A 24090-nucleotide genomic window follows, 5' to 3' on the forward strand; every position below is an offset into this window, starting at 1 on the left:
CTAGCTCTGATGAGCACCACTGAACGTATCATTATCACGTGCTAACGTGCAAAACGACGTGTAAAGCAGAGGCGTAGCTAGGGTTTTCAGCGCCCGGGGACAAAGACTATTAATGCGCCCCCTAAGGTGAAGGGTCGTGACCAAATGTGGGCGTGGTTATGGGTGCTCCACATTTGGTCACGCCCCTTCCAATGTACATGGAGGTTAGCAGGCTCACGCTCACCCACCCTCCCTCAGTATGTACCTTCCAGCATGTTCCAAGACAAATTCAGCAATCATGAGCCCCCCCATCAAGACAAATTCCGCAATCATGAGTAAACATGAGGCCCCCAACATGACCAACTCAGCAATCATGAGGCCCCCAACAAGACAAATTTAGCAATCCTGAGGCCCCCAACAAGACAAATTCAGCAATCATGAGGCCCCTAACAAGACAAATTCAGCAATCATGAGGCCCCTAACAAGACAAATTCAGCGATCTTGAGGCCCCCAACAAATCATGAGGCCCCCAACAAGACAAATTCAGTAACCATGAGGCCCCCAACAAGACAAATTCAGCAGTCATGAGGCACATAAATAGACAGCATTTCACATAAATAGGCAGAATGCCCCCTTAATATGGTAGACACCTCTCACCTGGCAGCAGTTCCCCAAAATACACTCAATCTGACAGCAGTGCTTCCCCAAAAATAGGTAGCCCCAGGTCTATAGGTGTCCCCAGAATAGGTGGCCAGCAGTATAGATGTCCCCAGAACAGGTAGCCAGGGGTAGAGATGTCCACAGAACAGGTAGCCAGGGGTATATGTGCCCAGTATATGTAGGCAGGGGTATGTGTCCCCAGTATATGTAGCCAGAGGTATATGTGCCCAGTATATGTAGCCAGGGGTATATATGCCCAGTATATGTAGCCAGGGGTATATATGCCCAGTATATGTAGCCAGGGGTATATGTACCCAGTATATGTAGTTAGGGGTATATGTGCCCAGTATATGTAGGCAGGGGTATATGTGCCCAGAGTAGGTAGCCAGGGGTATATGCCCAGTATATGTAGGCAGGGGTATATGTGCCCAGAGTAGGTAGCCAGGGGTATGTGCCCAGAGTAGGTAGCCAGGGGAATATGTGCCCAGAGTAGGTAGCCAGGGGTATATGTGCCCTGAGTAGGTAGCCAGGGGTATATGTGCCCAGAGTAGGTAGCCAGGGGTATATGCCCAGTATATGTAGGCAGGGGTATATGTGCCCTGAGTAGGTAGCCAGGGGTATATGTGCCCAGAGTAGGTAGCCAGGGGTATATGCCCAGTATATGTAGGCAGGGGTATATGTGCCAAGAGTAGGTAGCCAGGGGTATATGTGCCCAGAGTAGGTAGCCAGGGGTATATGTGCCCAGAGTAGGTAGCCAGGGGTATATGTGCCCAGAGTAGGTAGTCAGGGGTATATGCCCAGTATATGTAGGCAGGGGTATATGTGCCCAGAGTAGGTAGCCAGGGGTATATGTGCCCAGAGTAGGTAGCCAGGGGTATATATGCCCAGAGTAGGTAGCCAGGGGTATATGTGCCCAGAGTAGGTAGCCAGGGGTATATGTGCCCAGAGTAGGTAGCCAGGGGTATATGTGCCCAGAGTAGGTAGCCAGGGGTATATGTGCCCAGAGTAGGTAGCCAGGGGTATATGTGCCCAGAGTAGGTAGCCAGGGGTATATGTGCCCAGAGTAGGTAGCCAGGGATATATGTCCAGTATATGTAGGCAGGGGTATATGTGCCCAGAGTAGGTAGCCAGGTCAGGTGTCCCCCTCCCCAGCAGGAGGGGAGCAGCGCAGAGAAGAGCTGCTCTCCCTTCCTCGCTGTCCCCTCCAATGTCCGAGTGGCTGGCAGCGGTGGGCGGAACTTACCTCCGTCTCGTCGCAGCGCCGGATGGATCTGCCACTACTCTGGTCTGGTCCAGACCAGAGCAGCGGCTGCGCACCCAAACTTCCGCCCGGCGCTGGAGCGAGACGGAGGTGAGTTCCGCCCGCCGCTGCCAGCCAAGAGCCACCTGGACATTGGAGGGGACAGCGAGGGAGGGAGAGAGCACCTAAGGTGAGGGAAGGAGGGGGGATATGGCCCCCCTTCCCCACCGTCCGCACAGCTCTCTCTCTTCTCTGCGCTGCTCCCCTCACCCGCCCAAAAAAAAAAAATTAAAAAAAACCCGCAGCTCAGCTAGGCGGAGGGCGCCCTTGGGGACCAGGCGCCCCGGGGCACTTGTCCTACCCCGACCCCCCCTAGCTCCGCGCCTGGTGTAAAGCATTGTGTGCGTGAACAGTTTCCACCATTCGCGTGTTAAGTTTTATCGTGCAGTGGGAAGGAGATGAGGGTGACGGTGGGAAGGAGATGAGGGTGACAGTGGGGAGGCGAGAAGAGTGACACTGTGACAGTGGGAAGGAGAGTAGGATGACAGTGGGAAGGAGATGAGGGTGACAGCGTGGAGGAGGAGGGTGACAGTGGGGAGAAGAGGAGGGGGACAGTGTGTGGAGAGGAAGGTTATGTGGCTTGCTAGATAGCAGCTGGGGAATGGGATCTCCTGTAATGATCAGTGCATGGCTGATAGACGAGCAGCTTCCGAGTACTTACGCTGGGATCGGGGGCGGCCAGCAACTTCTGGGCGGATCGGAGGGAGGATGAATCGGAGGGAGCAGGAGGAGGAAAGGCAGATGCTGCATTGGAGAATAGAGGAGGAGGTGCGGCACTCGGCCATTGATGACCCGTGGCTTACATCCACAGTCGCACTTCCCTGACCCGACCCCGGCAGCAGCAACTTCCTTTGAAGTCCCTGCCTCCTCCTAGTCATCACTAGCAATTGGCTCTGGCTGCGTCCCGCTAGTAGTGCACGCTGCATGGCGTGTGACGTCACTGGGGGCGTCACACAGGCAGCTGAGCCTGAGCGAGCAAGGCAGCCGGAGAGGAAAAAAAAGAAGGGCACCGCACTCAGATCGCCCATGGACAACTGTACTACCCTGCCCCCCCCCTCCCTACGCCTGAACTCCTGGAAAATGTATAGGGAAACTCTGTCAGGACTGGCCCAGTGGCATGCCTGCAGAGATGGGTCCTGATGGGGTTTTGACCAGTGCTGCTCGGATACCCCTTTTCAAAATCCGGATCCGATTCGGATCCGGATACCCAGATATCCGATCTGGGTCGGATATCCGATTTCAAAATTTTACAATCCGGATCCAGGTCAGATATCTGACCTCAGTATCCGGGGTATCTGGACGGATTCGGATATCTGGTTAGAAAAACCAGAAGTGGCCTTTAAATTGCTTTAAGAACGGTTTTTAGGGTAAATGAGGGCAAGTATCATCATTATTTTTTAATGGGAAACACTAATTGATGATGTGGGGACTTAAAATCCCCCCTCCCCCCCAAAAAAAATGGCTGTCAATTAACATCAGGCCTAGGTTCCAGACAGCGGTCGTGCAGCCCGCATTATGTCCAAAGTCCAACCGCACAACTGGAACATGACAGTTTTCAGCCCAGACACCTCCAAAAAATTGTGTTTTAGGTTAAATATAGGTGGTATCAGCACAGCAGCAGTGGCCTGTGGCACCCTGGCGGTGGGAGCAGCAAAGGCAGCAGGAGCAGGGCAATGCAGCAGGTGTAATGTGTGCCAGAAGCATGCCGGACGTGGCATGTCGCACTTGGCACGTGTCACGTGTCACTTGGCACGTGTCACGTGTCACTTGGCACGTCTCACTTGGCACTTGGCATGTGTCACGTGGCAATTGGCACGTGTCACGTGTCATGTGTCACATGGCACGTGGCACTTGGCATGTGTCACTTGGCACGTGTCACGTGTCACTTGGCACGTGTCACGTGGCACTTGGCATGTGTCACGTGGCAATTGCCACGTGTCGCGTGTCACGTGTCACATGGCACGTGACACTTGGCACGTGGCACATGGCACGTGGCACTTGTCACATGTCACGTGGCACTTGGCATGTGTCACTTGGCATGTGGGAGGTGTCACGTGGCACGTGTCACGTGTCACGAGTCACGTGTCACTTGGCACATGTCACATGGCACGTGGCACGAGTCACGTGTCACTTGGCAAGTGTCACATGGCACGTGGCACTTGGCATGTGGCACTTGGCACGTGACTTGTGTCATGTGCCAAGTGCCACGTGACATGTGCAAAGTGCCACGTGACAAATGCCATGTGCCACGTGACACGTGCCAAGTACCACGTGACACATGCCAAGTGCCACGTGACACGTGCCAAGTGCCATGTGACACATGCCAAGTGCCACATGACACGTGCCAAGTGACACATGCCAAGTGCCACGTGACATGTGACATTTGACACGTGCCAAGTGACACATGCCAAGTGCCGAGTGACAGTCAGACAACAGAGGAGAAGACACTAGTGCACACTAACTGTGAAACTGGCACTGCTCACAGCACAGCAGTTCTGTAGAAAGCTAACACAGTAGTACTACTACTCTAACAACTACTAGCACTGACTGCAGTACTACCAGTGGCGGCGCTACACTGGGGCTTACTGGGGCTGAAGCCCCAGCAGACATGTAGTCAGCCCCTACGAAAGCCCCCCGCCCTGCCCGACCCCCGAGCTTGCAGGCAGCCACAGCAGGACGAAATTCAGCCTGAAGAAAGGGCAGAGACGGATCCCCGTCCACTGAGCCGCAAGGAGGGGTACTCTGTGCTGCCCTCTGTCTGATTAGCGCTGCCCGCTGTCCCCGCTGCCTTCCTGTCAGCAGTGGCCACTTGGCAAGTGTGTGTGTGTGTATGTATGGATCTGTGTGTAAATGGCTGCTCGTGTGTGTGTGTGTGTGTGTATGGATCTGTGTGTAAATGGCTGCTTGTGTGTGTGCATGTGTTCGGATCTGTGTGTAAATGGCTGCTGGTATGTGTGTGTGCGTGTGTACAGATCTGTGTGTAAATGGCTGCTTGTGTGTGTGTGTGTGTGGGTGTATGGATCTGTGTGTATATGGCTGCTTGTGTGTGTGTGTGTGTGTGTGTGTGTGTGTGTGTGTGTGTGTGTGTGTGTGTGTGTGTGTGTGTACGGATCATCTGTGTGTAAATGGCTGCGTGCGTGTGTGTGCATGTGTACGGATCTGTGTGTAAATGGCTGCTGATATGTGTTTGTGCGTTTGTAAGGATCTGTGTGTAAATGGCTGCTGGTGTGTATGCGTGTGCGTGTGTACGGATCTGTGTGTAAATGGCTGCTTGTGTGTGTGTGTGTATGGATCTGTGTGTAAATGTCTGCTTGTGTATGTGTGTATGTGTGTATGTGTGTGTGTGTGTGTGTGTGTGTGTGTGTGTGTGTGTGTGTGTGTGTGTGTGTGTGTGTGTGTGTGTGTGTATGGATCTGTGTGTAAATGGCTGCTTGTGTGTGTGTGTGTGTGTGTGTGTATGTGTGTGTGTGTGTGTGTGTGTGTGTGTACGCATCTGTGTGTAAATGGCTACGTGCGTGTGTGTGTGTGTGTGTGTGTGTGTGTGTGTGTGTGTGTGCATGTGTATGGATCTGTGTGTAACTACGCACACAGTGAATTTGCCTCCAGTAGTCTCTAAGTGCATGAGACCGGCATGGCAACCGTGGCCTGGTAATACGGGATTGGTGGATGTTTGTCCCATTACATATTGTCGGCAGCTGCGCGACCAATCTTTATTGTCAGTCTGTTCACCGTACTTCCTGCGTATGCTAACGGGAGCAGATTAGACGGGATTGGCATGCTCTGTCGCCTTTTCTTTCTTCAACCTCTGACGATCCAGCAACCGGTCTCGTTGTCCGTCTGCGCCCGTACTTCCTGCGTACGCTAACGGGAGCAGATCTCGACGGGATCGCGGGGCTGGATTGTCACAGTGCCTAACCCTAAGACTCCCCTGGTGGTGCCTAACCCTAAGACCCCCCTGGTGGTGCCTAAACTTAAGACCCCCCCAGGTGGTGCCTAACCCTAAGACTCCCCTGGTGGTGCCTAACCTTTTGACCCCCCCCCCCTGCTTGTGATGCCTAATCCTAATCCCCCTGCACCCCCGAATCAAAAATCTCAGCTATAAAAGGGTGCCCTTTTGTAGCAGGATCAAAAACCTTGTAGTCGAAAATCTTGTAGCTGAATTAAAAAATATGGGCTACAAAGGGGCGCCCTTTTGTAGCAGAATTAAAAACCTTGTAGCCGAAAAAAATATGGGCTACAAAGGGGTGCCCTACTGTAGCCGAAAACCTTGTAGCCGGAAAAATTATGGGCTACAAAGGGGCGCCCTACTGTAGCGGAAAACTTTAAAGCCGAAAAAATTTGGGCTACAAAGGGGCGCCCGCTTGTAGCCTATATGAAAACTCGGGCGCCCTTTTCACCACTTTGTAGCCCATATTTCCAGAAATAACATTGATGTCTATGGAGGTGCCCTTTTCATACAGACAGCTCAGGTGCCCTTTTCAACGGATCCCTTCAGATCTGATCATGGTGCCAATGTGCAGCAAGAATTTTTTTCTGCTCAGGATATTTGCCAATTCCAGCACACTGCTGCCATCTAGGGTCTATGCCTGACTTTTTACTCAACTTTCTGTGTGTTGCAGATCAAAACAGAAGACTTCCCCAAAATCAAGAAGTTTGCGTATTTGCTTGCTAAATTTTCAAAATATGTCATTGAGACAGAAGTGTTCTTAACAGAAAAACAAGGAATTGGAAACTACACATATTATAGTAAGAAAAACATTTTTTAAAGGCTTTTTTTTTTTCTGTAGTTGCAGGGGCGTACCTAGGGCATTTGACACTCGGTGCTGGGTTTTATAAGATCCCCCACCAAAAAATGAAATACTAAGCAGGGATAGGCAGAAACTACGCCAGGGCGAATTTACGGATCGTATTCCGCATCTACGCTTCATAGTTCATAGGCGAAGTTTCAAAACTACACTTACGCTACACTTACATTTACATTTGCATTTACGCGTAGCGAAGTACCGCTATGCATAGTTTACGCCCGCTACGCGTAGTTAACATGTGTATTGCGACGTAAACTAAGAATGCGGTAATCGCGTATATTTTTCAGCGTATGGATCAAATTTACGCTTGCGCATGCCCCGTTGTATGCGTACAAAATTATGCATTGGAAAGGGGAATGTACGCCTAGAATAGGCCCCGGCAAGAGCATTTAAAGGGGAATTAATGCAGAAATTTGTCCGCATAAGGGCATAAGCGTCCGCATACACTATGCTTTGCACTACACGTAACTTGCGTATTTTAACGCGTAGTGTGCGAAATACGTATGTAGCGAAAATTTTGATTTCGGAGCCGTAGTTTTGCAAAGCGTAATTGCGTAAAACTATGCGTAGTTCCAGCGTAGCGAAGTTGGCTGACTACGACCATGCCTGATACTAAGCGTTCCATGTCAGGTAATGCCAGATATAGGTGCCACCTAGGTAATATAGTTGCCCCAGTAAAGGTAGCATAGTTGCCCCCAGTATAAGTAGTATAGTTGCCCCCAGTGTAGCTAGTAAAGTTGTCCCCAGTATAGCTAGTATAGTTGCCCCCAGTGAAAGTGGTATAGTTGCCCCCAGTGTAGCTAGTACAGTTGCCCCCAGTGTAGCTAGTACAGTTGCCCCCAGTGTAGGTAGTATAGTTGCCCCCAGTGTAGGTAGTATAGTTGCCCCCAGTGTAGGTAGTATAGTTGCCCCCAGTGTAGGTAGGGGCAACTATACTATTATTATTATTCTCAATAATAATAATAGTATAGTTGCCCCCAGTGTAGGTAGTATAGTTGCCCCCAGTATAGCTAGTATAGTTGCCCCCAGTGTAGGTAGTTTAGTTGCCCCCAATGTAGGTAGTTTAGTTGCCCCCAGTGTAGGTAGTTTAGTTGCCCCCAGTGTAGGTAGTATAGTTGCCTCCAGTATAGCTAGTATAGTTGCCCCCCAGTATAGCTAGTAAAGTTGCCCTCAATATAGCCAGTAAAGTTGCCCCCGTGAAGCTAGTTTAGTTGCCCCAGGAGGGGGAAGCAGGGCTAGAAGGAGGGGCAGCGGAGACGGGGGGGGGGGGGCAGAACCCCCCTGCCTCACCTGAGACCCCTCCTTCTGCTGTCTCCCCCTCCATATATTAACTGCAAGCAGGCACGGCGGGCAGTTAATTACTCACCTGATGCGCAGTGTCAAGTCATCACAACTCTCCGCCTTCAATGCCTCCCAATGTGCTTCCGCTAATCAGGAAGTACAGTGGGTGGCATTGAAGGCGGAGAGTTGTGACGACGTGACGCTGTGCTCCAGCGCTTGGAACGCGGCAGAAGTCAGGTGAGTAATTATCCGCCCACGGCGCCTGCTCGCCGTTAATATATGGAGGGGAAGAGAGGCAGAAGGAGGGGACCCAGGAGAGGGAGGGAGGGATCTGGCCCCCCTCCCCGCCGATGTCCCCGCTGCACCTCCTTCTAGCGCTGCTTCCCCTTCTGCTCTGCTGCTGTGGGGGGTCGTGGCGACACCCCCCTCGCTGTCAGTCACCCGGTGCGCCACGCCATCCATGCGCACTATGGTAGGAACGCCCCTGCATAGGAATAACTAATAATAGTACTTTTTTGGAAATCATGTGAACACCATATTTATAAAAGTGACAAGAAGCATAAATAATGATCGTCACTGTTATAACGGCCACCACCGATCCCCACATTTGCTGAAATTATTGGCAACATTTGAAGATTAGTAGTGCCCATTTAGGTATTAAAATTACCATTCATCACTGTCTTTGTGGAATTAACATATCCATATTATACATACTTAACATTTAACCGTAGATCAACTCAGCACCGCTCAAAAACATTCTTATTTACAGCTATATGAATTATTCAAGTGTAGTTAATCTTATCTATTGCCTTCATTACTCCATAACCAGTGTTACATTCCTTATCTAATTAAAACTCTTCGTCTGAATATCTCAATATAAATCATCTTATTTCTCTATGTTTTACCTTCCCTACTTATAAGAACCGCCAAAGGCATTCCAGGCCATTCCCTGGAGTGCCATTGGTCCTGAGGGGTGCAAGGCCCCTGGATTAAACCCCACCCCCAAATGAAGCCCTGCCCTGAACATAGCCCCACCCCACAGGTGTTCAATCACCTGCTTCTGCTGTCTGTGTGGCAGCAAGAAGTTTAGTGTCCTGACTGAGGAGCAGTAGCATTGCCAGAGAGCAGACATCTCAAGGTCTTGCCCCCTTCCCCGTGCATCCCTCTGTCCCCCTGTGCCTCTTCCTGTTTCCCATTGTGCCTCCTTCTTTCCCCCTTTGTGCCTCCTTCAGTCCCACATGCCACCTCTGTTTCCCTGTGTGTCCCTCTACCCCCATGTGCCTCCTTCAGTCCCCCTGTGTCACCTCTACTTACTTGTGCATCCCTCTGTGCCAACCTATTTACCCCTGTGCCTCCTTCTACCATTCTTTGTGACTCCTTATGGCCCCTGTGCCTCTTTCTGTCCCCCTGTGCCTCCTCCTGTGTCCTTGTGCCTATTTCTGTCCTCTTGTTCTACATCTGCTGCCCTGTGCATCCCTCTGCCCCACTGTGCATCCTTCTGTCCCCCTGTGTCTCCTTCTGTCACCATTGTGGCTTCTTCTGTTCCCCCATTGTGCATCCTACTGTCCCCCTTTGTGACTCCTTCTGTCTCTTTCAGTCCCGCTGTGCCTCCTCTGGCCCCTTTGTGTCCCTCTGTATGTCGCTCTGTTCTGCTGTTCCTCCTACTGCCTCCCTTTGGGTCTCCTTCTGTCCCCTGTGCCTCCTTCTGTCCACTTGTGCTACCTCTGTCCCCCTGTTCATCCTTTTGTTCCACTGTGCCTCCTTCTGTCCCCCATTGTGCCTCCTTCAGTCCCTCTTTGTTACTCCTTTTTGCCCCTGTGCCTCCTTCAGTGCTGCTCGGATACCCCTTTTCAAAATCCAGATCCGATTCGGATACGGATACCCAGATATCCGATCCGGGTCGGATATGCGAGTTAAAAATTTTCTGATCAGAATCCGAATCGGATTTCCGACCTCAGTATCCGGGGGTATCCGGATGGATTCGGATATCTGGATAGAAAAACCGGAAGTGGCCTTTAAATTGCTTTAAAAACATTTTTAGGGTAAATGAGGCATGTAGCGTCATTATTTTTTAAAGGGGAACACTAATTGATGATGTGGGAACTTAAAATCCCCCCCCCCCAAAAAAAAAATGTCTTTCAATTAACATCAGGACTAGGTTCCAGACAGCGGCCGTGCAGCCCACATTGTGTCCAAAGTCCAACCGCACAACTGGGACATGGCAATTTTCAGCCCAGACACCTCGAAAAAATTGTGCAGCAATTGTGTTTTGGGTTAAATATAGGTGGTATCAGCACAGCAGCAGTGGCCTGTGGCACCCTGGTGGTGGGAGCAGCAAAGGCAGCAGGAGCAGGGCAATGCAGCAGCAGCAGGTGTAATGTCTGACAGGGGCATGCCGGACGTGGCACTTGGCATGTGGCACTTGGCACTTGGCACTTGGCACTTGGCACGTGGTACTTTTTGCACTTGGCACGTGGCACTTTGCACTTGGCACGTGGCACTTTGCGCGTGGCACTTTGCGCATGGCACTTTGCGTGTGGCATGTGCCAAGTGTCACCTGCCATGTGCAAAGTGCCATGTGCCAAATGCAAAGTGCCACATGACAAGTGCAAAGTGCCACGTAGCAAGTGCTAAGTGGCACATGCCACGTGCCAAGTGCCACGTGCCAAGTGCCGAGTGACAGACAGCAGAGGAGAGGACACTAACTGTCACACTGGCAGGAGAGGACACTAACTGTCACACTGACACTGCTCAGCAGCCAGCAGTTCTGTAGTAAGCTAACACAGTAGTACTACTACTCTAACATCTACTAGTACTGACTGCAGTACTACAGTACTAACTACAGAATAACACAGTAATCCTATTCCCTAATCCCTAACCTAACCTATACTGTAGCTAGCTAAGGCTAATAGCTGGCCAGCAGGCAGCAGCTGGCCTGGTCTGTGCACAGCACACACACAGACACATAGCAGCTGCAGCAGCCCTGCAGCACAGCACACACTGACTGTCACACAATGAAATCAAGCTAATTAACAATACAACAATAGTGTAGTGATATTAAGGGGGTTAATCACTGAACAGCTTTAGGTTTATCACTGTATACAGCACTTGCTAGGCCATCAGCACTGGAGCACACACTCTGACTGTCACTCACTGAATTAAATCAAGCTAGCTCTAATTAACAATATAACAACAATAGTGTAGTGATAGTGAAGGGGTTAATCACTGAACAGCTTTAGGTTTATCACTGTATACAGCACTTGCTAGGCCATCAGCACTGGAGCATGTTTCTCAGTGAGCATTCACGAAGCAAGGACGATATGTCTCATCATGGCAGCCCTCCTTATTATACAGGGGGACTGGCCAGTGTTCCTTTCTGTGATTGGGTGCCAGGGCTTAGGCTGGGAGCCCGCTGATTGGCTCAATGAGGTCAGGTGGGGCTGGCCAGGGTTCCCCTCTGTGATTGGTTGCTAGGGCTTCTGCTGGGAGCCCTCTGATTGGCTCAATGACGTCCTGGACCTCTTACAGTATCTCAATAGTCGGATATCTGCGGATATCCACGATATCCGCGGATATCTGCATTGCCCAGCCAACTATCCACAGATAGCTATCCGGATTTGGGCCCAGGTATCCGGAATGCGTATCCGGTCGGATAGCTGAAAAATGGTTGGATATCCGGGTTAGCCGGATATCCGGAATCCAGATGAGCAGCACACTCGGATACTGCCTGGCAGTGTGGCATGAAACTGAACAGTCTGAAAGAGGTCATGTGTCCACAAATATTAAAGCTATAAAAAGTATGCATGTTGTGGAGAAATGGAGAAAATGAATGGATGGGGTATTAGGATAATTTTTAAAATCTCCAATATCCTTTTTTGTTTTTTTTGTTTTTTTTTTTTAATTCTTTTCTGAAAATACCCCATTAGTAACCAGTGCATCACCCAAAAGGCTAGCTAGAATGTTTTATTTTATGTTTTTTCCTGGCACAGGTCAGATCTACAATAGTAGTCAGACTAAACTGGAACATTATATCCAAGCCTTGGAAGACCTAGAATTTGATGATGACATTTGGAGAGATGTGGATGGCCATGTGGGGTCCTTAATAGATCTAGATTCTGGAAATAAAAATTTGAATGGCTTCAAAAAAGACGTTAAAATGTGGAGTACTTTGGAAAGAAAAACTAAAGACTGGAAGTACCTGCAAAGTAAAATTGTAGCCTGGAGAGACCTGGAAAGCAGAAACAGAGCTTGGATAGATCTGCAACGCAACATGACCGCTCTGGGTATGTAAATAGTGCAATGTAGCTTTCTACAGGATTTCCTACTACCGCTGTTTTTATTGTGACTCCACCAATGAAAAACGTTTCCAGGCCTGCACAATGCTAATGGAAGCAACCAGAGATTCCTTTTAGGATGTCACACTCAGCTGTAGGGCAGAGTTCCTCCCTAACTTGCTTTACTTCAGCTGAGATGAGGACCTCTTTCAAATACATGAGGATCTCTTACAAAACAAATACATAGCAGGACACTGTCACACGCCCCCTACTGGCCAAACAGCTTAATGCCTCCCAATCTGCTTCAGCCCTCAGACCATCCAATCTTGTGGATGCAATAGATGCGCTGGAGTAGCTGGAATTGGACAAACAGATGGCCCAGGCAGAAACACATGAAACACCAATGATATGCAATGCACAATTTTTTTTATTATTTATTGTATTTATAAAGTGCCAACATACTATGCAGCACTGGACAATAAATAGGGATACATACAATGTAAACAAACGGTGACACACAGAGAGGTAGCACACGGCTATACAACATAGCACAAGGTTATACATGCAAACAGCGTATAAGATGCATGACCATGCGATTTAACAGCAATTCAAGTCCAAGTTAGTCTGTGGGAAGGGTGTCATTGGTGGGGTTGCAAGATCTAAAGGGACACACTAAGGAAGGAGGGTGGGGGAGAGGCCCTGCCAAATACTTACAATATAAAGACAATTTTATGGGAAAAAGGCAGCTACCACCTCTTTTACTCAGAGTCAGGAAAAGAGGAACCCACTATCTAATCGGTGGGATACCCGAAGTGACATGTGACATGATGAGATAGACGTGTATGTACAGTCCTAGCACACAAATAACTAGGCTATGTTCCTTTTTTTCTTTCTCTGCCTGAAAGAGTTAAATATCAGGTATGTAAGTGGCTGACTCAGTCCTGACTCAGACAGGAAGTGACTACAGTGTGACCCTCACTGATAAGAAACTCCAACTATAAAACACTTTCCTAGCAGAAAATGGCTTCTGAGAGCAGGGAAGAGATAAAAAGGGTCAATAGTTCATAGATGTTATCTCTGGCATACTTCAATGAATGTGTCATTGAGCAAAAACAATAAAACAGTTATAACTTAAAAATTAGATTTAACCTGCCTGGCGTTCTATTAAGATCGCCAGGGAGGCTGCGGGAGGTTTTTTTTTTAATAAAAAAAAAACTATTTCATGCAGCCAACTAAAAGTTGGCTGCATGAAAGCCCACTAGAGGGCGCTCCGGAGGCGTTCTTCTAAACGCCTCCGGTGGCCAGAAGTAGTGTTGGGCGAACATCTAGATGTTCGGGTTCGGGCCGAACAGGCCGAACATGGCCGCGATGTTCGGGTGTTCGACCCGAACTCCGAACATAATGGAAGTCAATGGGGACCCGAACTTTTGTGGTTTGTAAAGCCTCCTTACATGCCACATACCCCAAATTTACAGGGTATGTGCACCTTGGGAGTGGGTACAAGAGGAAAAAAAAATTAGCAAAAAGAGCTTATAGTTTTTGAGAAAATCGATTTTAAAGTTTCAAAGGGAAAACTGTCTTTTAAATGCGGGAAATGTCTGTTTTCTTTGCACAGGTAACATGTTTTTTGTCGGCATGCAGTCATAAATGTAATACATATAAGAGGTTCCAGGAAAAGGGACCGGTAACGCTAACCCAGCAGCAGCACACGTGATGGAACAGGAGGAGGGTGGCGCAGGAGGAGAAGAAGGCCACGCTTTGTGAGACACAACAACCCCGGCCTTGCATGAGGGCAAGAAGCGTGCGGATAGCAGGCTTTGTACCGCCATGCAGTCATAAATGTAATAAAGATAAGTGGTTCAATAAACAGGGACCACGCGGCAACGCTAACCCAGCAGCAGCAGACGTGATGGAACAGGAGGAGGCGCAGGAGGAGAAGGCCACGCTTTGTGAGACACAACAACCCAGGCCTTGCATGAGGGCAAGAAGCGTGCGGATAGCATGCTTTGTACCGCCATGCAGTCATAAATGTAATAAAGATAAGTGGTTCAATAAACAGGGACCACGCGGCAACGCTAACCCAGCAGCAGCACACGTGATGGAACAGGAGGAGGGTGGCGCAGGAGGAGAAGAAGGCCACGCTTTGTGAGACACAACAACCCCGGCCTTGCATGAGGGCAAGAAGCGTGCGGATAGCAGGCTTTGTACCGCCATGCAGTCATAAATGTAATACAGATGAGAGGTTCAATAAACAGGGCCCGGAAACGCAACACCATCCCAGATGTTCATTGGTCATGTTACTTGGTTGGGGTCCTGGAGTGTTGCGTAGTCATTTCCAATCCAGGATTGATTCATTTTAATTTGAGTCAGACGGTCTGCATTTTCTGTAGAGAGGCGGATACGCCGATCTGTGACGATGCCTCCGGCAGCACTGAAACAGCGTTCCGACATAACGCTGGCTGCCGGGCAAGCCAGCACCTCTATTGCGTACATTGCCAGTTCGTGCCAGGTGTCTAGCTTAGATACCCAATAGTTGAAGGGTGCAGATGGATGGTTCGACACAGCTACGCCATCTGACATGTAGTCCTTGACCATCTTCTCCAGGCGATCGGTGTTGGAGGTGGATCTGCACGCTTGCTGTTCAGTGGGCTGCGGCTGCATGGGTGTCAGAAAATTTTCCCACTCCAAGGACACTGCCGATACCATTCCCTTTTGGGTACTAGCTGCGGCTTGCGTTGTTTGCTGCCCTCCTGGTCGTCCTGGGTTTGCGGAAGTCAGTCTGTCTGCGTACAACTGGCTAGAGGAGGGGGAGGATGTCAATCTCCTCTCTAAAGTCTCCACAAGGGCCTGCTGGTATTCTTCCATTTTGACCTGTCTGACTCTTTCTTCAAGCAGTTTTGGAACATTGTGTTTGTACCGTGGATCCAGAAGGGTATAAACCCAGTAATTGGTGTTGTCCAGAATGCGCACAATGCGTGGGTCACGTTCAATGCAGTCTAGCATGAATTGAGCCATGTGTGCCAGAGTCCTACCAGAATCCTCATCATCCTCTTGTGAGCGTTGTGATAGTTGTTGTGATGCATCATAGTCGTCACCTTCCTCCTGGTCTGCTTCTGCTGACCATTCGCGTTGAATTGTGGAAGTCCAACGTGCACCGCTCTGGCCCTCGTCAGTGGTGGCATGAAATTCCTGCTCCAACTCCAGCTGTTCCTCCTCCTCTTCTTCGTCATAGCTGCTGGGGCCAGCGTTCCCTGAGGCGGATGGCCTGATGTTGGTACCATCACGCTGATCGTTTTCTCCTTCAGATTCCCCCAGTTGCATCATGACAGCTGTTTCCTTGATTTTTAACATCGACCTCTTCAGTAAACACAGCAGTGGTATGGTAATGCTGACTGAAGAGTTGTCACTGCTCACAAGCAACGTGGATTGCTCAAAATTTTGGAGGACTTGGCAGAGGTCCAACATGTTGGCCCAATCGGATCCACAGAAGCTTGGCAGCTGGCCGGATGCGCCTCGGTACTGCGCCGTCATGTACTGGACCACTGCACTCTTCTGCTCGCAAAAGCGGGCTAGCATGTGCAGCGTAGAATTCCAGCGCGTAGGGACATCACACAGCAAGCGATGGTGGGGGAGATTGAAGCGCTCCTGCATCTTGGCGAGTGCCCCCGAAGCAGTACTGGAATTTCTACAATGTTTGGACACTCGACGCACCTTCAACAGCAGATCGGGCACGCCTGGGTATGTCCTCAGGAACCGCTGAACTACTAGGTTCATCACGTGCGCCAGGCAAGGGATGTGTGTCAGCTTAGCCAACCTTAAAGCGCGAATGAGATTACTCCCATTATCACACACAACCATGCCCGGTTTCAGGTCCAGCGGTGCCAGCCACAAATCCGTCTGTTCCTTTATTCCCCTCCAAATTTCCTCCCCTGTGTGCTGCTTATCCCCAAGGCAGATTAGCTTCAGCAACGCTTGCTGACGCATGCCAACAGCTGTGCTGCACTGCTTCCACGATCCTACTGCTGCTGGGTTAGCGTTTCCGTATGAGGTACAGCTTTGAGATGCGTTGGAGGAGAAGGAGTCAGAGAGGTAGGTGCTGCTGTTGTTATCCAGTGGGAGGGACGGCGGTGCAGCTGTTTGTGGCGTGGGCAACACCCGTGCCGTAGCAGGTGAGGAATCGCTGCCAGGCTCCACAAGGTTCACCCAGTGCGCGGTAAGGGAGATGTATCGACCCTGGCCGAACGCACTCGTCCAGGTGTCAGTGGTGAGGTGAACCTTGCAGGCAACGGCATTCTTCAAGCTTCGGGTTATTTTGCTGACCACGTGCTCATGCAACTCAGGCACTGCAGAGCGTGCAAAGTGGTAGCGGCTGGGAACCACGTAACGTGGGATGGCCACTGACATCATGCCCTTGAAGCTGTTTGTCTCCACCAATCGATATGGCAGCATTTCGCAGGCCAGAAGCTTGGCTATGCTGGCTGTTACTGCCACGGCCCGGGGGTCATTTGCTGGCAATTTCCTCTTGCGCTCAAACATCTCCGACACAGACAACTGAACCGTAGCGCTGCACACGGAAGGGCTGTTGGTTGTTGTGTTTGATGAACACTGGGAGACCTCAAGAGCACTACTCCGGAAAGTGACAGTGTCAGCGTCGTCTGATGTTTGTGAATGTTGTGAACCACGCAATGGCTGGGCTACTGCTGCTGCTGAGGCGGGTCTGGTGAACCCAAGGGAGGCAGTGTTGTTTCTGGTACCCTGTCCTGACGCGTTTGCCCAAAGAGTGGGATGTTTGGATAGCATGTGACGGCTCATGCTGGTGGTGGAGAGGTTGTTAATATTTTTCCCCCTGCTCAGGCGGGTCTTGCACACCTTGCAAATCGCCATGGTAACATCCTCAGTGCAGTCTTCAAAGAAAGCCCAGACTTTGGAGCACCTGCCTCCTTGCTGGCGATTTCTGTTTGCTCCTCTTTTGCCTCTCACTTGAACTTCCACGCTTGTGGTGCCTGAAATTGCGCGCCGCCTACCTTGTGGCACAAGGCGAACTCGTGCAGCAGTGTGTTCTTCAACAGACTCATCTGTGCTGCTGCTACGACGGCGATGTTCTCGTTCACAAACAAAATCTGGGTCTCTGTCCACATTGTCCATACCCTCCTCTTCCATCTCCTCAAACTCGTCATATGTCATTGTGGGCCACCGCCGTGGAGTAGAGCTCCCCACAACAACCTCTGCGCAGCACACTCCAACGTCGTCTTCCAGATCTTGTCGGCCGACCTCCTGCAATTGCAACCCCTCCTGCCCAAATTGCTCTGGGATTTGGGTTTCCGAGTCCTCTTCGGACTCGCCTTGTATTTCAGTGCGCGGTGCATTTCCCACAGTTAACGGTTGTGAATCCAGGCACAACATTTCTGGCTGTTCCTCCATTGACCTTTGAAAGGTGGAAGTTTGTTAGGCTGGGAATAGCTCCTGCGAATACCCCATTGTGTCCTGAGGTAATTCATCGGACTGGTTATCTGGCAGTTGTGTGCGTGGTGTCGCTGCCGGTTGTGTCAGCTTTGTGCCCACTGGCTCCTTGTAACTGGCTGAGGACTCGGACCTCGTGCGTGATGTGCTGGTGCTGCTTAACCCACTGCTGGACGCTTGAGAGGTCATCCAAGTAATTATCTGGTCCTGTTCTTTTGGATTTGTGAGGGTTGTTGTCCTGGACAACATGGGCGGTATTGAGTGGGTTTTCTTGGGTGCTCCCCTGTGGCCTGTACGTGAACCGTCAGGGGAAACACCTCTTCCCTTGCCCCTCCCTCTTTCACCGGATTTCTTCCTCATTTCACTTATCCTTACAGTACACGCTGACTGGCAGCAGTACAGTGGCAGTACAGAAATGCTATACAGTACCACTATTCCCAGCAGCGACACAGAGCACAATGCTATACAGTGACGGGTGAGCGGTGTACCACTATTCCCAGCAGACACAGAACAGTACACAGAATGCTATATAGTGTGGCTGAACGAGCGGTGTACTACTGTTCCCAGCAGACACAGAACAGTACACAGAATGCTATATAGTGTGGCTGAACGAGCGGTGTACTACTGTTCCCAGCAGACACAGAACAGTACACAGAATGCTATATAGTGTGGCTGAACGAGCGGTGTACTACTGTTCCCAGCAGACACAGAACAGTACACAGAATGCTATATAGTGTGGCTGAACGAGCGGTGTACTACTGTTCCCAGCAGCGACACACAATGACTGGGGGGGACCCTGGCTAGCGTGGCTGAAGCGCGAACTACCCTGCCTGCCTACCCAAAGCTAAACCCACAGACAAATGGCGGAGATATGACGTGGTTCGGGTATTTATTTACCCGAACCACGTGACAGTTCGGCCAATCAGAGCGCGTTCGGGTCCGAACCACGTGACCCGTTCGGCCAATCACAGCGCTAGCCGAACGTTCGGGGAACGTTCGGCCATGCGCTCTTAGTTCGGCCATATGGCCGAACGGTTTGGCCGAGCACCGTCAGGTGTTCGGCCGAACTCGAACATCACCCGAACAGGGTGATGTTCTGCAGAACCCGAACAGTGGCGAACACTGTTCGCCCAACACTAGCCAGAAGTAACACGGAAGGCCGCAATGAGCGGCCTTCCGTGTTTCGCTTACCTCGTCGCCATGGCGACGAGCGGAGTGACGTCATGGACGTCAGCCGACGTCCTGACGTCAGCCGCCTCCGATCCAGCCCTTAGCGCTGGCCGGAACTTTTTGTTCCGGCTACAGTGGGCTCAGGCGGCTGGGGGGACCCTCTTTCGCCGCTGCATGCGGCGGATCGCCGCACTGCAGCGGCGATCAGGCAGCACACGCGGCTGGCAAAGTGCCGGCTGCGTGTGCTGCTTTTTATTTGAGCCAAATCTGCCCAGCAGGGCCTGAGTGGCAGGCTCCGGCGGTACTGGACGAGCTGAGCTCGTCCAGACCGCTCAGCAGGTTAAACATAAAATAAAACTGTGGAATATCTTAAAAAGTCAATTTAGGAGAAGGAGGATAGATACAATCGTTTATTTCATTAGTTCATTTTCACCTCGGGTGTCCTTTAAGAAAGAACGGGTTAACACAATCTATTCTTCCTGAAACAATACCGTTTTCTAGGTAGCGCACATAGAGGCAAGGTTCGTTTTGTGATACTCAAACCAGGTAAATAGCTGTATAAATGACTTTTTAGTTGTTTTATTAGGAAATATAATTATTAATATTACAGCAAACTTACTATGAATGCCAATGATGAAACGGTACCAAACAGTATGACATACAAATGAAAAATAGGGGAAACAGATACTTAGGTTTGGAAGAAGTCTGAGTCCAGTTTGTGGGAAGTCCTTAGTCCATGTAGGAGTCCCAGCTTAGCTATCTCCACAGACTCCTTTTAGAAGATGTCTGTAGGATGGAAATTGGGAGATTAAAGAGAGTATATTACACTACCGGAAATAGTACTGGCAAAACAGATACACTCACACTTTACCCAAAGGGGCTAAAGCCAATATGTACTGAAATTGGTTACGGTTGATAACCTGAACCTCATAGATGAAAGAGTACTCAAGTCTGTGCTACCCCCATGTCTGAGATACTAATTCTAAAAACACATAAAAGACTCGTATGTTATCATGCAATCAATGGTGTGGTAAGATAGTGTGAGGGAAAAGGGTCTTTGCTGATCCCCCCACCTGATAGTTAGTGGGGTGCCTAGCTCTCCTCCCAACACACTCCACAAACTATAATTTGAGTACTGTATATAAGTCGAAGTATTAATGGTACGTATACTGGTCTTATAATAGCAGGCTAGGATCCGCAATAAACACCCTATATAGTAATAATGCGGTGCATGTGTCCCAGGTGTTAAGCTTGGAGGTGTAATCTCCACAGTCAGCATACAACACATAAGCTGACGTGAAGGAGGTACACACACCAGCACAAGGGATCAGGATATCCCCAGTTTAGTGGAGGAGAGGACTGACTCCAATAGGAGATTGTGGTGCACAGAGCCGGTGCAGATCCGTACAGCCACAAACAACACTTTCGCAAAGTAGCGCTGAGCGCATAAACCAGGACTGAGGAGATCAGGACAGGTAGACAGAATGAACGCCTGCTTAACTAGCCACTACTTAGTGACAGCAAGCGTCCACAATAAGACAGACTGGAATGAGGCAGCCAATGCGTTTGCAGCGATGGCGTGCCTCACAAAGACAGGACAAGATAGTCAGGAAATAGCAGGATCAAGATAGATGAACGTAACACAGACAAATATACAACAAGTATGTTTTCCTAGCGTATTACAATTACAGCTATCAATGAAACTATTTGTAACGTCTGACTAACATATGTATATATCGGCAATGAACCGATATATGACATAAGCAGGAACACTGACTAGCACTGGAGCAATACAGGGAACAGGATTCAGAAGGATTCGTTATCTCCTCGCAGAGATGAACGCAATCCACAAACAGGACCAGGAGCAGGATACTAGCTCAGCACGGGTGCTCACGATACGCGCAAACTACCAAAACATGCTGGAAGGCTGACTAACTGAACACAGGAAATAAACAGTTCGTGTACGTATATATCAGCGACACTGATGTATCAACGTAACACGAATACAAGGAAAATAACAAAATGCGCAAGTATGCGTATATATTGGCGATGAACCAATATATGACACAAGACAAGCAGAGTAACAACTTCTAGAACAAGAGCAAAACTAGGAGGACTCGCTGACCTCTTCGCAGGAGTCAGCGCAGTCCACACGGACTAGGAACGAGGTGGGGCACGAGCAGAGTAACAGACAGGATCTGAGACTATGGTAGCCCCTCAAGCATTGCAGGAAGCAGTTCTTTATACTGAGGTCATCCAATGGGATCAGACCTGCAGATTCCCACACATGTGAATGGTAATTAATCACAGGCTGACAGCAGGAAAAGGCAGACAATGATATGCAGCCTGCAGGAAAGGGATTGCCCCTCCATTGCAGCAGACAATGTTTGTTTACACAAAAGCATATTAACCTCCTTGGCGGTAATCCCGAGCTGAGCTCGGGGTATGCCGCCGGAGGTCGCCGCTCAGGCCCTGCTGGGCCGATTTTGATTCTGTAAAAAGCAGCACACGCAGCCGGCACTTTGCCAGCCGCGTGTGCTTCCCGATCGCCGCGTGCAGCGGCGAAAGAGGGTCCCCCCAGCCGCCCGATCGGGCGGCTCTGACGTCAGGACGTCGACTGACGTCCATGACGTCACTCCGCTCGTCGCCATGGCGACGAGGAAAGCGAAACAAGATAGGCCGCTCATTGCGGCCTATCTTGTTACTTTCGATTGCCGGAGGCGATCGAAAGTACGCTTCCGGAGCGCCCTCTAGTGGGCTTTCATGCAGCCAACTTTCAGTTGGCTGCATGAAATACTTTTTTTTTTATTTAAAAAAAACCCTCCCGCAGCCTCCCTGGCGATTTTAATAGAACGCCAGGGAGGTTAAACTGTCATTAACTTCAGAGCGACTGCAGATGGAATCAGCAACTAGTTTAAGTGCAAACCAAACTATGCAAGAAAATGCATGTAATGACATCAGAACTGCTTGGGTTACAATACCACTGCAGCCAGCAGTAAACGCTGCAGACATGATCATAACACCAGGAACAATTGTATTGTAGCCAAATAGAGACCCCATAGGGGTCAGTCAGTATAGGCAACACTCCATCACTGAAGGTATACTGGGGTATAATCACAAAAGGACAAGAAAAGGGTATACACTGTATGCCCCGTTTCTGTTCTACAATACAAATTTTCCTCGGACACGCACACCGCATTATTACTATATAGTGTGTTTATTGAGGATCCTAGCCTTCTAATATAAGACTAGTATAGGTACCATTAATACGTCGACTTATATACAGTACTCAAATAGTACTCAAAAAAGTACTCATTCATCGATTATTCTTGTTGTGGTCCGGACCTGCACCTTTAACCTGTTAATCCATAGGAACCACTCAGGGCTATCTGGATGCATATATGTGTCTGCTATTGTAGCAGCGGGTGCGTGCGCATGGGCATGCTCCAGCCACTCGTTCCTGGGGCATTAATGTAACGATTGTGGAACTTTCTCCGTGATCAGCGCACAACGTGTGCGCTGACACAGCGGAAATCCTCCACAAGCGTGTAATTTTGCAGGCACCCAGCAAAAGGTGCTACGCACCCGTAGAGGGAAAATTCCTGTCAGCAGATGGCGCTGGGGAGTGCAGAGGAACCAATCCTCTGTACCTCCACAAATGCCAGACAGGAATTGTACGAAGCGCAGAACGCAATCGCAAGAGAGGCGATTGCGAATGAGATGAGCAAAGGGACAGGTTGTATGTGTGTGCGCCAATCCAGTCGCCACCCAGCGACCGCGCACACACACAACAGCAGATATGAAATAGGAACGCGATCGCGAGAGGTGCGATCGCCAGACGTGACACAAGGCAGATCAGAATAGAATACGAGGGTAGCAAAGGCACAGCAAATAATACAATAAGGAGATACGGAAAATAACAAATGCTAGCTAACCGCGAACACCGCACTCATTCGCAACAGTGCACGCGGTTATGCGCGGTCTCCACGTGATAAGCACAATAGAGACAAGCACGCCTAACTAACCATTAACAGACAAACATGAAACAGAGGACGCGAGCGCTTGCTTAACGGTTACCTCACCGAGCCTCCAGCAAGCGTAGCAGACAGACACATGAAAACAGGGACAAGCGAGAGATAGGATCCACAGCACTAGCGAAAAGTGGCTAGCGCGATCCAAGTACAGAGTAGCAGAACAGAAGGATCCCCAGCACTAGCAAAAAGTAGCTAGTGCGATCCCAGGAGACAGAACAGAAGGATCCCCAGCGCTAGCAAAAAGTAGCTAGTGTGATCCCAGGAGACAGAACAGAAGGATCCCCAGCGCTAGCAAAAAGTAGCTAGTGCGATCCCAGGAGACAGAACAGAAGGATCCCTAGCGCTAGCAAAAAGTAGCTAGTGCGATCCCAGGAGACAGAACAGAAGAGATAGCTGGTAGCAACCGCTGCACCAGCTATACTCCAAGAACAGAGATCAGAACCATTTCCTGTCAACCACCATAGGGACAGGACAATGGCAAACAGGCAAGACAAGACAGAACAGGCAATACAGATAATACAATCCTAACAGCACTAGGGAAATCTGCCTAGCGCAGATTTAGGAATTACTCTAAGCTGATGTTCAAACAGAGAGCAAGGCTGACACCCCACCAGGAGTGTTACATAGGACGAAATCCTTATGAACAGCGAAGCATTGTGGGAAAGACATAGTACTTATAGTACACGCCTCCAATGAATGTGGCCAGGCAATTTGCATGACAACGTATGCAAATTCCTCTGCAAGCACAAGCTGCAAAACTGACAGAAGCTGTTCTTTCCAGAGTCCTGCAGCATGCAAACCTACACAATGGTCAAAAGGCTGGCTGCCTGCACAGGCAGCTGAGCAAATCATCACAGTACCCCCCCCCCCCCCCTCCAGGGTCGAATTCCAGACGACCCTCAAAACTGCTATTAGCAACAGACTCAAACTGAAGACTCATGAAGGTCAGGACAGCCCGACAAGGTCCAATTCCAGAGTCAGTCCACCCGAAACCGACCTCATCGGAAACAGAAGCCACCGAAACATGCTTATCAGTACCACCAGTCTCAGTATAACACCCATCAGGACTGTGAACGCCAGAGAAGAAGCCATCGACACCCTCCAGACAATACCCACCACCTTCCAAG

At 49.9% G+C, this 24090-nt stretch overlaps 1 protein-coding gene across 3 annotated transcripts in view; it reads left to right on the top strand.

The window, feature by feature from the left end:
* LOC137527947 (uncharacterized) overlaps window positions 1-24090 on the top strand; it is a 189620-nt gene that overhangs the window by 93328 nt on the left and 72202 nt on the right. For 2 of the 3 annotated variants that reach the window (XM_068249065.1, XM_068249066.1), the window contains 2 exons: window positions 6559-6685; window positions 12015-12308. In XM_068249065.1, coding sequence (XP_068105166.1) covers window positions 6559-6685; window positions 12015-12308 — 421 coding nt within the window. The remainder of the gene's footprint in view (window positions 1-6558; window positions 6686-12014; window positions 12309-24090) is intronic. The other variant, XM_068249067.1, reaches the window with a different exon arrangement.

Source organism: Hyperolius riggenbachi, chromosome 8 (assembly GCF_040937935.1).
Source record: "Hyperolius riggenbachi isolate aHypRig1 chromosome 8, aHypRig1.pri, whole genome shotgun sequence".
Taxonomy (NCBI): Eukaryota; Metazoa; Chordata; class Amphibia; order Anura; family Hyperoliidae; genus Hyperolius; species Hyperolius riggenbachi.